A 14,640-nucleotide genomic window follows, 5' to 3' on the forward strand; every position below is an offset into this window, starting at 1 on the left:
TGCGACCCATCTTATGACATAGGGGTTTATATTTAAGCTGGATAGCTTATCTATGATGCCCGAGTGGGGTATTGTGTCAAATGCCTTTGCAAGGTCCAGATAGGCTGTGTGGACTACCTTCCCTTCATCTATGGCATTGGTGACTGCTTCAAAGAAGTCAACCAGGTTCAAAAGGCAGGATCTGCCCTTGACAAAGCCGAACTGGGTAGGATCTAGTGTCTGTTGATCCCCAATGTCTTTGTTTATGAGCTCCATGATGATCCTCTCCATAGCCTTGCAGACTAAGCTAGTCAGGCTTATGGGGAGATAGTTTCCAGGGTCCACCTTTGTGGAGTCGGACCACTGTTGCCATTCTGTGGGCACATATCCTGTAGTGAGGCTGAGATTGTATAGCTGTTTTATTTGAGGGATTAGTTCCTCTTGTAGTTCATGTAGGACGCAACCTGGGATGCCATCTGGTCCCATGGAAGCAGTGTTTTTTGCTTTGGAGATGGCAGCCTTCACCTGAGCATCTGAGATGTTTGGGAGGCAGCCCTCTGCGGGATAGATACTTGCTCTTCTGGGGGGGGGTGGAGAAGTTTGCACTGAACCTGTCTGCCAGGATACTGGCGATGTCTGTGGGTTCAGTGTATCTTTTGTCGTTAAGAATCAACTCAGAACAAGTCTGGGAGTTGCATCCCAGGTTTCTAACATAACTGAAAAAAGCCTTATGATTGTCTTTGGTGTCCTGTGCAATTTTTCTCTCGAAGCTGGCCTTGGAGGATTTTTTGAGGGATCGTAATTTTTTGCTAGTACTGATCAGAGATGCCTTCCCTATTAGGGATTTTGCTCCATCATGTAGTAGCTTCCTCCTTCTGTTGTACAGTTTATTTATGGCAGGGGTCCACCAGACTGGATGCCTGCCTTTGGATGATTGGGTCTTGGTTTTGTTTGGGATAGCATGATCCATGCATTCCTGGAGATACAATGCATTTATATAGGATTCTGCAGTTTGGGCTGTAGTTTCCACTGGCCCTGGGGCCTTGAAGGATTCCACTTCGGTTTTGAGAAGTTAGCTTTTGAGAAGTTTTTCACTGTGGTTTTCTGGGCTGGGGGAGGAATCAGGATGTGGACATCCAGTGAAATTAATTTATGGTCTGATCTTACCAATGAGGGATATACTTCTGGTGTGGAGCATAGAGTCCCCATGTTGGTAATGATCAGGTCTAGTATGTTGTCCCCTCTTGTGGGAGTGGTGACTAGTTGTTCCATAGCATTTGAGTTTATAATTTCCAGGAATCTTTGGGCTAAGGTGCTGGGGCTTGAGTAGTGCTTCCAGTCAATGTTTGGGTAGAATATAATGGTGTTCGGAGAGATCTTCATGTTCTCCAATGTTTTCAGGAAAGCTGAATGGGATTCCTGACTTTGAGAGGGTGGTCTGTAGGATGCTATAAAAAGCAGTCTTGCCCACTGTTAGTTGCACATGGATGGTCTCCGAATGCCACTAACCTGGAGGTGTGGATATCCTTGATAAATATGGACGTGGTTCGGTCCAGGTTTGCATGATATGAGGTATAGCCTGGTAGTGCTGGGATGCTCTCTGGAGCCTTGAACCAGGTTTCTGTCACTGCACAGATATCGATGTTCTCCATACTGAGGAGAGCGCATCTTGAGGTTAAGACTTCTGGCATTTAGCAGCATTACCCTTAGTTTCTTGTAGTAATGTACAGTCCTTCCAAGTTCAATTTTGATTGCTTCTTTTCCACCTACTCTGTTGGAAAAATTATGCCATTTTTCTGTAGACTGAATGTTTTAGGATTAATTTAATCATTTCCCTCAATCTGTGTGTTACATAAAGCAGCATCCTTTCAAGCTTATATTCTCTTTGCATTGCACACAGTAATCGATTTTTCTGCCTAGTTCTTTGTTGGGAACTTCTTTTTACCACATGTTCTGAATGCTTTAATTGCTGAATACTCGCGTCCTGAATTCCAAAGTTGCCCTCATGTTTAACAGTGATTGAGTGATACTTACGGACAGTGGACACTTCCTTTCCTTAATGTGTTCTATTTGCACTTATATGCCTAATATTTACCTCATCAGCCCAGTCATTTATATATGCAACAGTTTTCTAACTTGTGCCAATTGCACAAGTGCAATAAATAAGTCTAGATTTACTGCTAATAACAGTAAGCAAATCCCCCAACTTTTTACACCAGAGACAGACACCAATGTTATCGGCTATTATCAGGTGTTACCTTGATACATATTATACATACATGGGTCTACCTGACGTGATCGAAATGTCAGTAGACAGTAGACTGACATTCATAATACCGAGACTAGAAAACCAAAGTTTCACATCAGTGAAATCTCACTTTACAGACATTCAGAAGACTGAACATTTCAAATGCCGAGTTTGGCAACTGAGCGGAAATCAGTTAATTTTTGCACTGTAGTGCAATCTCTGAATTGGCATATCTAATTAGCAGGGGGTTTGGGAGGGGTGCAAAATTTATTAGTAAAAAATTAGTTTTTTTTAATGTAATTTAGGTCCCTGCAATGAATATTCATGCCGGTGCTGTAGATACAGTCATGAATATTCAGTGGGATTTGCCTTGGGTGGTACATGAATTTAAAGTTATAGTGCACTATTTGTTTGGTATGCGTTACTGTATTACATAGCAGGTAGGTCAGTGTTTTACAACTTAGCTCAAATGAAAGTTGGTCACTTGAACAGTCAGGCTTTTGAAATGCTGGTTTTCTCGTCTCGGTATTGTGAAAGTTGGTGTAATGGTATTTCGACCTTCTAAAGTAGACCCGTGTGTGTGTGTGTGTGTGTGTGTGTGTGTGTGTGTGTGTGTGTGTGTGTGTGTGTGTGTGTGTGTGTTTTAGCTAATCTTTAATGGCACTCATTTAAGGAATCCATTTTCAGCTACAAATGATTAAAGAACTTTAAAAGAAAATAATAATCAGAATTAGTTTTAAACTGCCCATGTTTCCTCTCTGCCATTCTTATATTTTGTTCACCCGAATGTTTTCACGCAATTACTGCGGATACAATACAAATGCATACTTGTTTTTGCCATATTTATACTGGACAGTAAAACATGATGTACATAATAGTACTGTCCTCTGAAATGCTGTGTCCAGCAAAAAAGATGACCTCTCATCAGCTTAATGATGTCACCATAAAGGGGAAAAGAGGATATCAGCCCAAGCTTTTCTCCTATTCACGCACGTGCCTAGCCCAATTACAATAAATTAAAAGGTCTCGTCTGCAATTTGCTTCAATGCAGAAGGTAGATATAGCAGGCAAGGGTTTTACATTTTTTAGCGAAATCCCAAAGCATAGGCAAATTTATACAAACCAAGAAATGGCTGGTGTAAATACATTTTATTTAAACATCAAAATTAACACAGACACTTTCACTGTAAGTATCACATGTACTTAAATGAAAATATCCTATGTGCATAAAACATTTCTATAAATCATTTGTATAATAATGCCCTTCCATAGCACATCACAGGTTTAAGAGACTGCAAATTTGCCCCTGGGATGGCAGCCATGTCTCTTATGGACACGGGTAGCCAGTGTTGATCACAGACCCACTCCACTCATAAATTCATTCTGCGAACTACCCAAAAAGAACAAATGCGGATGTGGGATTAACACAGCTAGACTTGTAAAGGCTCTAGGGCTGCTAGCCTAGTAACCTCCTATGAACATATATAAACAATTTATCACCTTAGAAAAATCAGTGTTATATTAAAAAAAAGTATGCATGTATTTTTAAACTGTAAAACCACTAAGATTACTATTGTGTTCCTGATGAGAGTTCAGCCACAGTACTATTGTGTTCCTGATGAGAGTTCAGCCACAGTACTATTTATATTATCTTGTGTACAATTTCTAATATTCTCTTGAACGCTTTATTTTTTATTTGCCCAACAGTCTAATCTATACAGAAAAAAGGGTAACTAGAGGTAACAATTTAAATCAATATTTCTGTGTAGCACCAGATGTTTTGTTTTGCACAGAACATGTGTCTAATTATTCCATCTGTATCCGTTACACTATTTGGATTTATGTAAACCAAACAGTTGTGTCGATTCTCCTCTTTCCATGTCTAAAAATAACTAACTTTTGTGCCTTATTCTTTCCATTCATATACAACGGGTGGCGCAGTGGTGCGACGTTTAGTATTGCTGCTGCACAGCAAGAGGTTCTCTGGCTTGATTCTTGGCTGGGGTGTCTTCTGTGCAGACTCTGCACGTCCTCCCTGCATTCGTGTGCATTTCCTCTGGGTGGTCAGGTTTCCTCATACATTCCAAAGACATGCATCTGGAGCATTTCTCTCCGGGCCTCCTATGAAAATGGGCTCTGTCCCACTCACTTTCCTGGTTAACAAATGTTAGAAAAAATAAATACTGATGACATCTTATATAAAAGTGTTATTGTACCCAGTTCTAAACCTGAAAGCACAACATTCTAATATTTTAATAAATGATGCTGTATCTCCTCGAACAAATGAATATATGGTTACGGCACCGATAGGTTGTCTCATCTTCTTTAGAGAGAGTATTCAAACATTTTTCAAACCTTGCCTTTCCAACAGCGTTCGGGTACATGTCTTGTTTCCTTTAAAAAGTGCTTCTGTGTTAAACAGGCATTTTACTCCACAGAACTTTTCACATGGTACAAGTCTAACTCTTAGAATGGCTAATACTAAGTTTGAAGGATAACATGGATGTTATTTTAGTATTCTCACCCAACCATTTACACTGGGGTAGTGGAGGTTTTCCCCTAGCAATCTGTGCAAGCTCTGTGCTAAAAAATCAGACATTTAAACCACTGGATGAATTCTATAAACTGTCCTTGCTTACTCAGACATAAGATTAACTAGAAAGCACGTACAGAGCACTGATTTAACAGAATTCTCTACTGCAGATAACATTCTCTTCAAATCTCTGCAAAGATATACCTGAAAATTCAGTTATGACAGCCACTCCCCATCACTATACCCATCATTTGTAGATAAACCATGTTTTGTTTGACGATGGGTAGTAAGTAACATTAGAGCTGCGTCACCAGTAGTTTCTAGTGTCCCTTGTAATGTCTCACTACTCTTAACACCAAAAAAATGCAGTTACTACTAGCAAACCATGAGTTACCAGGTACTGTGTGTACCCTGTAGTAATCTTCATACCATTCTATTTCCCCAAATTTCTCTAATAAATCTGTACTATTCCCAAAATAAGAATGGTAACTGCCCGCAGACGGTTGTAATTACCCAATAGTTATACAACTTTCATATAACCTATGGATACTAGACAAAACATGCCATTCAGGTAGGTAGCATTTTTCAGGCCCATGGTGAAGAACCATGCCATTAAAAGTACAAATTACAATAAACTAGCATGTCTCCCCCACTATTTCAGCATAAAGCAGCTATATATTATTACATGGAACGATGTAAGTTAATTTTAAAACAAGCTGTTTCAATACTACAAACATAGAAATGCATTTTAAACAAGTATGTATTTAAAATGCTTTTTTATAGGCAGGTAACACTTACTGTCAAGCCATTGGCAGCAGTCTCTGGCAGCGTTAAGGAGGCTGGTGTGGTCAAGCGATTGCGGGCTCTGGTTAACTGCAACATCACGGCATCCATCAGCTAGTGGAACAAAGCAATGCCAGTAAGATCTCAGGAAGGGCAAACTCACATGTATCAAAGTACAGCAAACTCAATGACAATACGAATGTCTTTAGTGCAATAAAAGAAATCTTGAACTAGGAGAGTCATCTCCTTCCTGTTGCTACATTCTACTTTGGCAACAGCAGACCGCTGACACCAACGCAACCTGCTCATTCGGGATCAAAACGAAAGAATGATTAATGATGTACCCAGGAGGACACTGATCGACAAGATCAGTTATGATCCATGGCCAACCACTGCACCTATGTCTGAATCACAAATAACTGCAGCTATGACCACATTACATACCACATGGGATAACTTGCTGGGCCTCAAAGCAGTTTTGAAGCACAGACAGTCTTATGCCTCAGGTGAGCTTAACGTGTGCCACTGTTTCACTTAAAACTTGAGTTGGCTTAATTTGAGTAGACATGCATGGCCCTTGCGGCTTTAATACAGGATCTTGTACATTAATGCATACCTCCTCCACATCCTCTGACAAAGACCAGCTACAAAATTAGATAACCACATGGTCACAGACAGTCTCCATGTGAGATCTACAGCTGAGAGTCATTCTTCCCAAAAGTCTCTAACCTGCAAACTATTCCCTCACCCATACTAAATACCTTTAGAATTTGTGGAAACAAGTTTAAGAGTGACATTTTAACCCCTTGTCCAAGCCACAGTCAGGTACAGATACTTCAAGCAAACTCTGCCTGCATACTTGTCTAGAGCTCCCTTTGACCACTTTGGCTATTGTGTGCCTGTAGGACTGCTAGTATGGAGTGGAACGCTACACTGAACTGGTCAGTCCGAGATACTGATGTAACACGTCACCAAATGCATGGAGGACAAGGGGATATGAGACACAAACAGAACTCTTCGACTGCAAACACAGCTGCCATAGTTTAAGCAGCAGAACCACAAGCTGCCAGAACAAGCTGGAGAAGGCGAGTGAGTGGGTGAGGCTGGCTCCACAATGTCCAAGTGATAGAAGTACATAAGGCTTACTGCTCCAGAAAGGCTCCGGTATAGCAGGGTGCTGGCTTGAGCAATGCAATCAGATGCAGTAGGAAAGAGCTTTACTCAATCATGCATTGCTTAACACTAATCAAGGAAGGTATCTGGAAGTATGTGCCAGAAGCCTGGTACTGTAGGGTTTCCCTTGGCATGACACTCTGCATGCCAGCTCCTGGGGGTAGGAACTTTGGTAACATTCTGTGGACACAAAGGATGATTCTGCCCCATTAAAATAATGCCAAATAGAAAGTGAGTGAAAATACAGCAATATGAAATATTTCACAGCAACCTTTGCTACATTTCTGACTCAATGGAATGACTCAAACTTGAACAGCTTTAAAAGGTCTGGCATTTCTCATTAACAGCTTATAGTCATAATTCTCTGTGGTACTTCTTGTGGTACAGGGTTCAAATCCATCAGTCTTCATTTACTTACTGTGAGACTTCAAGCAAGTCACTTAATACAGTTCTGTGGGGAGTTTGGGCTAGGCTCCTTAATGGTCTTGGACTGCATGGCTATGAACCTAATGGATACTTTGCTATGGCAGTATACCTGGATACAACAGGTTGCAAGTTATATTCTCATGGTCTTGTGCATCAGCTGCATTTGTAAAAACGGGCTGAATTTTAGTACATCAGCCCAGCTGTCATACAAAAAATTCACTACCGTGCAATAAATTGAAGATTATAGCTTTCCAGACCTTGTTGACCTCTGACCCAGTTTTGAACACATAGCCGTCATCCCGACTATTCAGAAGATGAAGGGCCTGGGTCACATGATTCCTGGCATCCTGGATCTAAGGACAAAAAATATATAGATATTACTGCTGCATTACAAAAATGTGCAATAATTGAAGTTAGGCGCAGGTCACACTAATGCCATATTCACTAATGCCTGAAACAGTGAACGCAAAAGCAGTTATGACACCAGCACAACAATTTTATTAGCAATTAAGGCTCAGATTACTGCAACACTAAAGCATTTGCAGCTCAAAACTCAAGACGGATTGTTGAAACACTGGCAGTGGCAAATTAAAGCAGGTTAAGGAACAAAACACTGGCAAGAAAAACAATGCAAACTACATCAAAACCAGTAAGCATGACCACCTACTCAGCAGTACCATAAATCAGTGCACAGATACAAGAAACTAAACCTGTAGTGGATACTGCAAGACTAAAACATTATTGCGTTTTTTTTTTTCTTAACTGCGACTGTACTCTGCTGATCTGGAATAAAACATTCATACTTGCTCTAAAAATTTAGGGTTATTTGGGTTTAAAGTCTGGTAGTTGGATTCCATGTGCCCCTTGCAGCCAAGTCTGCTTTTATAAGGAAGGATTTGATATGATCACATACATTTACTGTTTGGAAGCAAACAATCAAAAAAAAAAAGACTGTGGGAAGTCTTTTACCCAGTCATGACTGGAAGTCTAAATCATATTAGACAAAGTTACATATTAAAGAAAAAAGCTAATAAAAATGCAGTACAGTGGCTTAAATAAGGCAATACTGGGAAGGGTGAAAGTAGTTATAAAGCAGCAGTGTGCAGGAAGACATTCACGAAGATGTATTATTATTCCATCTGCATGCAAGTCTCCAGATTGTCATACGTGATACTTCATCTCAAAGTATGGCTGACAGGTTAATGAAGAGCCTGTCCAATTAAGGGCCATATAAACCACCACTACTACAGATAGTAAGCAAGCCAAGGAGAAGGAATAGAGACTTCATCAGGGCCAAGAAGGTGCAGACAAGTAGACCAGACAGCAGTCTTGGTAACTCAGATAGCATACTTGCCTGTTGTGCTGTGGGTTTAGCTCCCATAGCAGGTAGTTGATTTAGTTTTCCAATAATGGTAATGCAGTGCAGCATAAGGATGGCATGTGGTCCTTAAAATGAGACAAACCATGGTCACACATGTCTGAGCTGGGTGTAGCTAATGTGGCTGTAAAAGAAAGAACCCATGGTTGTTGTGTCTTTCGACTTTTCCCAGTTAGGGGTCACCACAGCGGAACTTTGGTCCGCTAATGATTGGTAGTTGATTTTTACGTGCCGAGTTACCAGCCTTAACGCACAACCTTCAACGAAGGTACGCCCATTCACGCATGTCTCCACGCAGAAGACGCTCTAGCTGAGAAACGAACCGGACAGCGTCTTACTGTGAGGCAACAACGCTACTGCAGCACCACCACCGCAAACCCATGGTACTTGCTGAAAAGTACAGGAAAGTGCCCTCTTTCCCTTTTGCTATTTCCTTTACATTTAGAGCCATCAGCAAAGAAAATAAGGGACTCAGAAATTCAAGGATACAACTGGTACAGCAATTAAGAAAAGTTGGCTTTATTTGCAGACATTATTTTGTACATGAGAAATCCAGAAAATATCAACTCAGTGTTGTGGAACATTTTGAGACAGTTTCAAGTCTTTTCAGGATATCAGAATTAAAGTTATAGCCATAAGGTTTAGATTAAAAAGGCTTCTGTTATGGCAGCTAAGGATATGTGGGGAGAGACTAAACAAAAAGATAACACAAAAACTGAGGATATGGATAACAACATACAAGCAAAATGTAACTTTTTAGTTCCTTTAGTTTTCTATGCAGGTCAGACATTTTATCAACGACAAATTGTGGACGTTAATAGTTGAAGGAATTTCTCTGGAAGGGGAAGTGGGAAACAGTTAAGTGGGGTAAGTTGATCATTTAAATAGAACAAGGTGGTTTTGGATACCAAATTTGAAGAGGGTATTTTAGAGCTACACAAATAAATCTCACATATATAACACAAACAGAAAGTTATAATTCAAAGTTGAAAGGGTTGATGATGAAGCTGAAGCTGGAGAGGGGGATTCAAGAAATAAGAAATGAGAAAGTGGGATTTTGGATGCAAATCCTCAAGATCAGCAGCCATACAGGATATTATTTTCATAAAACAGCAGAAATTATTCTAAAAACTAAGCAGAACAAACAATCCTTAGGGAATGAATGGTGCTCGTCAACAAAGGCAAAATAAAAAACAACAAGCAGTACCAAAACACGGCAACAAACATAAAATAAAATGAATTTAATGAAAAAGGTAAGCGCTTTCACACAACACCCTGTGCTTCATCAGACCACATACAGCAAAGAGCTCATCAATTAAATAATAAAACAAAACCAATTAACAATTCAAACTGGCCAATTAAGATTCATTTATAAAATCATGAGGAGAGGAATCACTTACAGACCTCTAGCCCTTAGGACAGGTTTAATGGAAGTTCTCCCATTAATACCTGGAAATCTATCTGCCTGCATTGGTATAATCCAAGAAAATTCACAGCTCTCCGTATAGTTCCTAAAATCACCCCCACGCTTAATTTGAGTTATTTCCAAAACCCTAAAGCCAAAAACGTGTTAATTTCCATACTCCATATAAGGCATTATGTTCATCTAAATCACGCATGCAATAAAAATGTTCCCTCATCCTCTCCATAAGGATCTATTCATTTTGCCTATATAAAAACAACTTCATGCTCTGCACTTGGCCAAATATATCAGGTCTCTACTATGACAATCAGCAGTCACTTTAAACTTGTATTCTTTGCTAGTAACTGGATGAATAAAGTTAACAAATGGATCTATACATGTACAAAAATTGCACCTTGAACAGCTACGCATCCTAACTGTAGCTGTTTCATTGCTACCCCCAGTAGGTGTACGTCTCTTATAGCAAAGTTCTCTCTTCAACGGCTTCTTATTTTTAAAGGTAAATCTCGGTTGTTCACCAATAGCTCGAATAGTACAGTTGTGTACACTTACCATAAATGTAGATGTTAGAGTGTCTTCACTGTTGGTCATCACTGTGGGGTTCTTCCTGCCGGCAGGCAGCCCTCGGGTCGGCCAGAATCCCAAAGTCTGGGTCCAGTGTTGTCTGTGTACTCATCCTCCCTGACGTCAGTGCGCCAGGGGTACAAAGCTAAAAAAAAGAAAAAGCTCCCAAACTCCCAACTAACTTTATTGGTGTAGAAGACAGCAACAATAAATCAAAAAAGTGATCCAACAAAAGCAAAGACGCTTAAACATACAACGCGTTTCGCGTCCACTAAACAGAGACTTCATCAGATCAAGAGTGAGTGTAATGCAACTAATCATTTATATATTGAAATTAACATCCAATAGCCATTCAAAAACTTTGCATTTGGGCTAAGCTCCCAGCCGACGCCATGTTCTCCAGTTTTTCTTGCCCCAGATGTCAGGTGCCCAAAAATAAAGGCTAAAAGTAAAACAAAAATGTAACATACAACAAACACCATACCCTGTAGCAAATACACCTCAGAAGGGTGAAGCAGGGAACGACACCAATAAAAGTATAAGAGGGGACAGGAGGGTGGGTAACTCCGACTGCAACAGTGAAGACACTCGAACATCTACATTTATGGTAAGTGTACACAACTGTACTATGTTCGTGTTTCACTGTTGTTGTATCCCAAAGCCGAGATAAAGGGTGGTGGTTATAGAGTAGGAGGGGCGGCTAGAAGGCCTTGCAAGACTGCAGAAGCAAAGCCTGTCCTAGATTTAGAATAAAGAGGGAGATTATAGTGCTTAGAGAAAGTATGCACTGAACTCCAAGTTGCAGCTTCCAAAATATCATTGGTAGGGACTCCCCTGAGAAAGGCAGCTGAAGTAGCAGCAGCTCTGGTAGAGTGAGTCCTAATTTTTCCAGGGATTTGCTTTCCATGATGAGAGTAACAAAATCTGATTCCATGAGCAATCCATTTAGAAATGGTTTTGAAATAGCTTTGCCTTGGGAATTTGCTGCATAAGAAACAAACAGTTCTGTTTTCCTGATATCCTTGGTTCTGTCCAGGTAAAAGTGAAGCTGCCTGTGCACGTCCAAAGAATGCAAGATCCCTCCCCCTTATTTTGTGGATTAGGGAAAAAAGTTGGCAGGTGAATAGCTTGGTTTAAAGCCACTTTAGAAACCACTTTAGGCATGAAAGTAGGGTTAGTCCTCAAAGAAACCCTGTCTTGATGAAAAATAATGCAAGGTTCCACAGCTATGAGCACTTGTAACTCCGAGACTCTCCTGGCTGAAGTTAAAGCCAGTAGGATAACAGTCTTCCATGATAAATACTTTAGATCGGATGTGGCAGCAGGCTCAAAAGGTGGCAGGGTAAGCTTTTCCAGTACATAATTGAGGTCCCAAGCAGGAATGGGTGGAGTCCTAGGGGGCCTTAAATTCTTTGCTCCTCTGAGATATTGTTTCAGAAGTGGATGTGAAAAAATTGGAGGATCTGTATTACAATGTACAGAGATACCCGAGGCATGTATTTTTTATGGAAGAAAAAGATAAACCCTTATGCAACATATCAGTTAGGTAATGTAAAATCAATGGAATATTTGGAATGTGAGGATCAGATTCCTGAGCCTGCATCCAGGTGCAAAATCTCTTCCATTTACCTGCATAAGATTTCCTAGTGCTAGGCCTTCTGGCTTCTAAGATGACATCCATAAACTGTTTGGTAAGGGTAAGATTAATTATAGTCCCTGAATACGCCAGGCTGCCAGTCAGAGTTTTGATATGAGAGTGCAGGACCTGGCCCTGATGTTGAGACAAAAGATTTGGAGTCTGAGGAGAATCCAAGGAGGTTCCTGGGATAGATTTATCAGTGTTGTGTACCAAAATTGTCGAGGCCAATTCAGAGCTAGTAAGATCATCTTTGGTTTGTCCCGTTTTATTTTTAATAACACCCTTGGTAGAAGAGGCAGTGGTGGGAAGGCATACCCAGAGAGGTTCCTCCAACTGAATGAGAGAGCATCCACTTTCCATGCTAGCTTGTGATATGTCCTTGAGCAGAAAATCTGTAACTGGTAGTTGTGGGGAGATGCAAATAGATCTATGTCCGGGCAATCCCAGGCTTCTGTAATCATCTTGAATGTTTGGGTGTCTAGCATCCACTCGTGTGGGTCTGACAGATTCCTGCTCAGGCTGTCTGCCAGAGTGTTTTGTTTCCCTGGCAGGAATTGAGCTTGTAGATCCACTTTGCAAGCTAGTGCTGTGATCCAGAGTCATGGCTAGTCTGCAAAGGGGGTAGGAGTGTGAACCCCCTTGCTTGTTTATGTACCACATAACTGTGGTGTTGTCTGTCCGTATCAGTAGCTGCCCTCGCTGTGAAAGATCCCTGAAAGCCAAGAGGGCATTCTGTACAGCTAACATCTCTTAAATTGATATGTAGATGCTTCTGATCCTCTGTTCAAAAACCTTGCAGGCCTTTCCCCTACAAGTGGGCTACCCATGCATAATCCGAGGCGTCCGTGGTTATCACTTGGTTGGCTGGAGGTAGACTGAAGGCTTTCCCTTTGTTTTGAAGACATGCCGTGGCCCACCAATGAAATTCCTTTTGCAGGCAAGGCAAGACAGCAATCACTGTTTCCAGACTGTGACAATGTTGGGACCATACGCTTTTTAGGTACCATTGTATCTTCCTCATATGCAGTCTTGCATATGGTATGAGTAGGATGCAGGAAGCCATGTAACCCAAAGCCTGCAGGAATTTCCTTGCAGTTAGCTGAGACATTAACACCAGGCTTTTGAAAGTTGAATCCAGCTGTAGTTGTTTTTATGGCGTCAGGAATGCCATCTGGGTTGTAGTGATTAAAAGAGCACCCAGGAAAGTTATCTGTTGAGTGGGTGCCAAATTTGACTTTACGTTCACAGTGAATCCCAGGCACTTGAGTAGATTCTGAACAAATTCCAGGTGCTGGAGTAAGATGTCCTTGCTGTCTGCTTGAATAAGGCAGTCATCCAGATTAGGGTAAATTTGAATTCCTTTGAGTCTGCAGTAAGCCACTACTGGTGCCAGGCACTTGGTAAAGACCCTGGGCGCAGTAGACAAGCCAAAGGGCAGCGCAGAGAATTGGTAATGTTTTGAGTCTGCCCTGAACCTGAGGTATCTTCTGCACTCCTGTCTGATAGGAATATGCAGGTAAGCCTCCTTTAAGTCCAATGTCACCATCCATGCATTTTTGCTCAACATTGGCAGGAGCTGCTGCAGAGTAAGCATCTTGAACTTTGGTATCTCCAGGAAAGTATTTAAGACTGACAGATCCAGGATGGATCTCAAAGTATTTTGCTTTCTGGGAACTAGAAAGAGTCTTGAATAAAAGCCTTGTCCCGTCTCTGAATTTGGAACCAGTTCTATGGCCCTCAGCCATGAGGGACCTCACCTGTTTTATTGCCGCCACCCATTGAGTTTTTGTAGGTCTGGCCATCCGTTTGGTTTTGGTAAGGTGTGAAAGTGGAATTTTTAACCACTTAAAACTACATCCAGAACCCACTTGTCTTGGGTTATGCAAGTCCAATTTCGGTGAAAAAGACAGTTTTCCTCCCAGAGGAGCTTCCAGGGAGTGGTACCTGGAGCCATGCAGGGGGAGTCATTGAGCCCGTTTCCTATAAGGTTGAGACCTATCTTCTCCACCCCTGGGGGTGGAAGCACTCCACTGTCTAGGTCTATACGAGGTTTGTGCTTGGGCCCTCCCTCTGGGGCGCCTATATCTACCCCTCTGAGGTCTGTCCGAGATGGGAAAGGACCAATTCTAAGCTGGCCAATTTCTGCTAAATCTAGGAGGGTGAACATGTAAGAAATCCATAACAGTTTGCATGGATTTTGCCTTATCCTCCATTTTCTTTATAACCTCTTCAGCCTTAGACCCAAACAAAACATTATGAACAGGAGCATCCAGTAATTTTGCTTTTACTTGATCAGGCAAATTTTGTTCCTTTAACCAAGCATGCCTTCTAATGACAGTGCCAGTGGCTGCCGCCCTGCAAGAAACCTCCAAAGCATCAAAACCACAGTGTAAGGTATGTTTCCCCATCTGCTCCGTAGCATGCATCAAATCTTGTAATTCCTTATTGTCTGCACATGCAGAAATGGTACACATCCAAATTCTTGTTTCCTATA

General features: G+C 41.3%; 1 protein-coding gene across 1 annotated transcript in view; it reads right to left on the reverse strand.

The window, feature by feature from the left end:
• ROGDI (rogdi atypical leucine zipper) overlaps positions 1 to 14,640 on the reverse strand; it is a 309,957-nt gene that overhangs the window by 119,313 nt on the left and 176,004 nt on the right. Inside the window, exons 8-9 of the mRNA XM_044089055.1 lie at positions 7,400 to 7,495; positions 5,559 to 5,657 (exon numbers count right to left, since the gene is read on the reverse strand). Of these exons, the coding sequence (XP_043944990.1) occupies positions 5,559 to 5,657; positions 7,400 to 7,495 (195 nt within the window). The remainder of the gene's footprint in view (positions 1 to 5,558; positions 5,658 to 7,399; positions 7,496 to 14,640) is intronic.

This window comes from Protopterus annectens, chromosome 12.part0 (assembly GCF_019279795.1).
Source record: "Protopterus annectens isolate FY-2018-M chromosome 12.part0, PAN1.0, whole genome shotgun sequence".
Classification (NCBI taxonomy): domain Eukaryota; kingdom Metazoa; phylum Chordata; order Ceratodontiformes; family Protopteridae; genus Protopterus; species Protopterus annectens.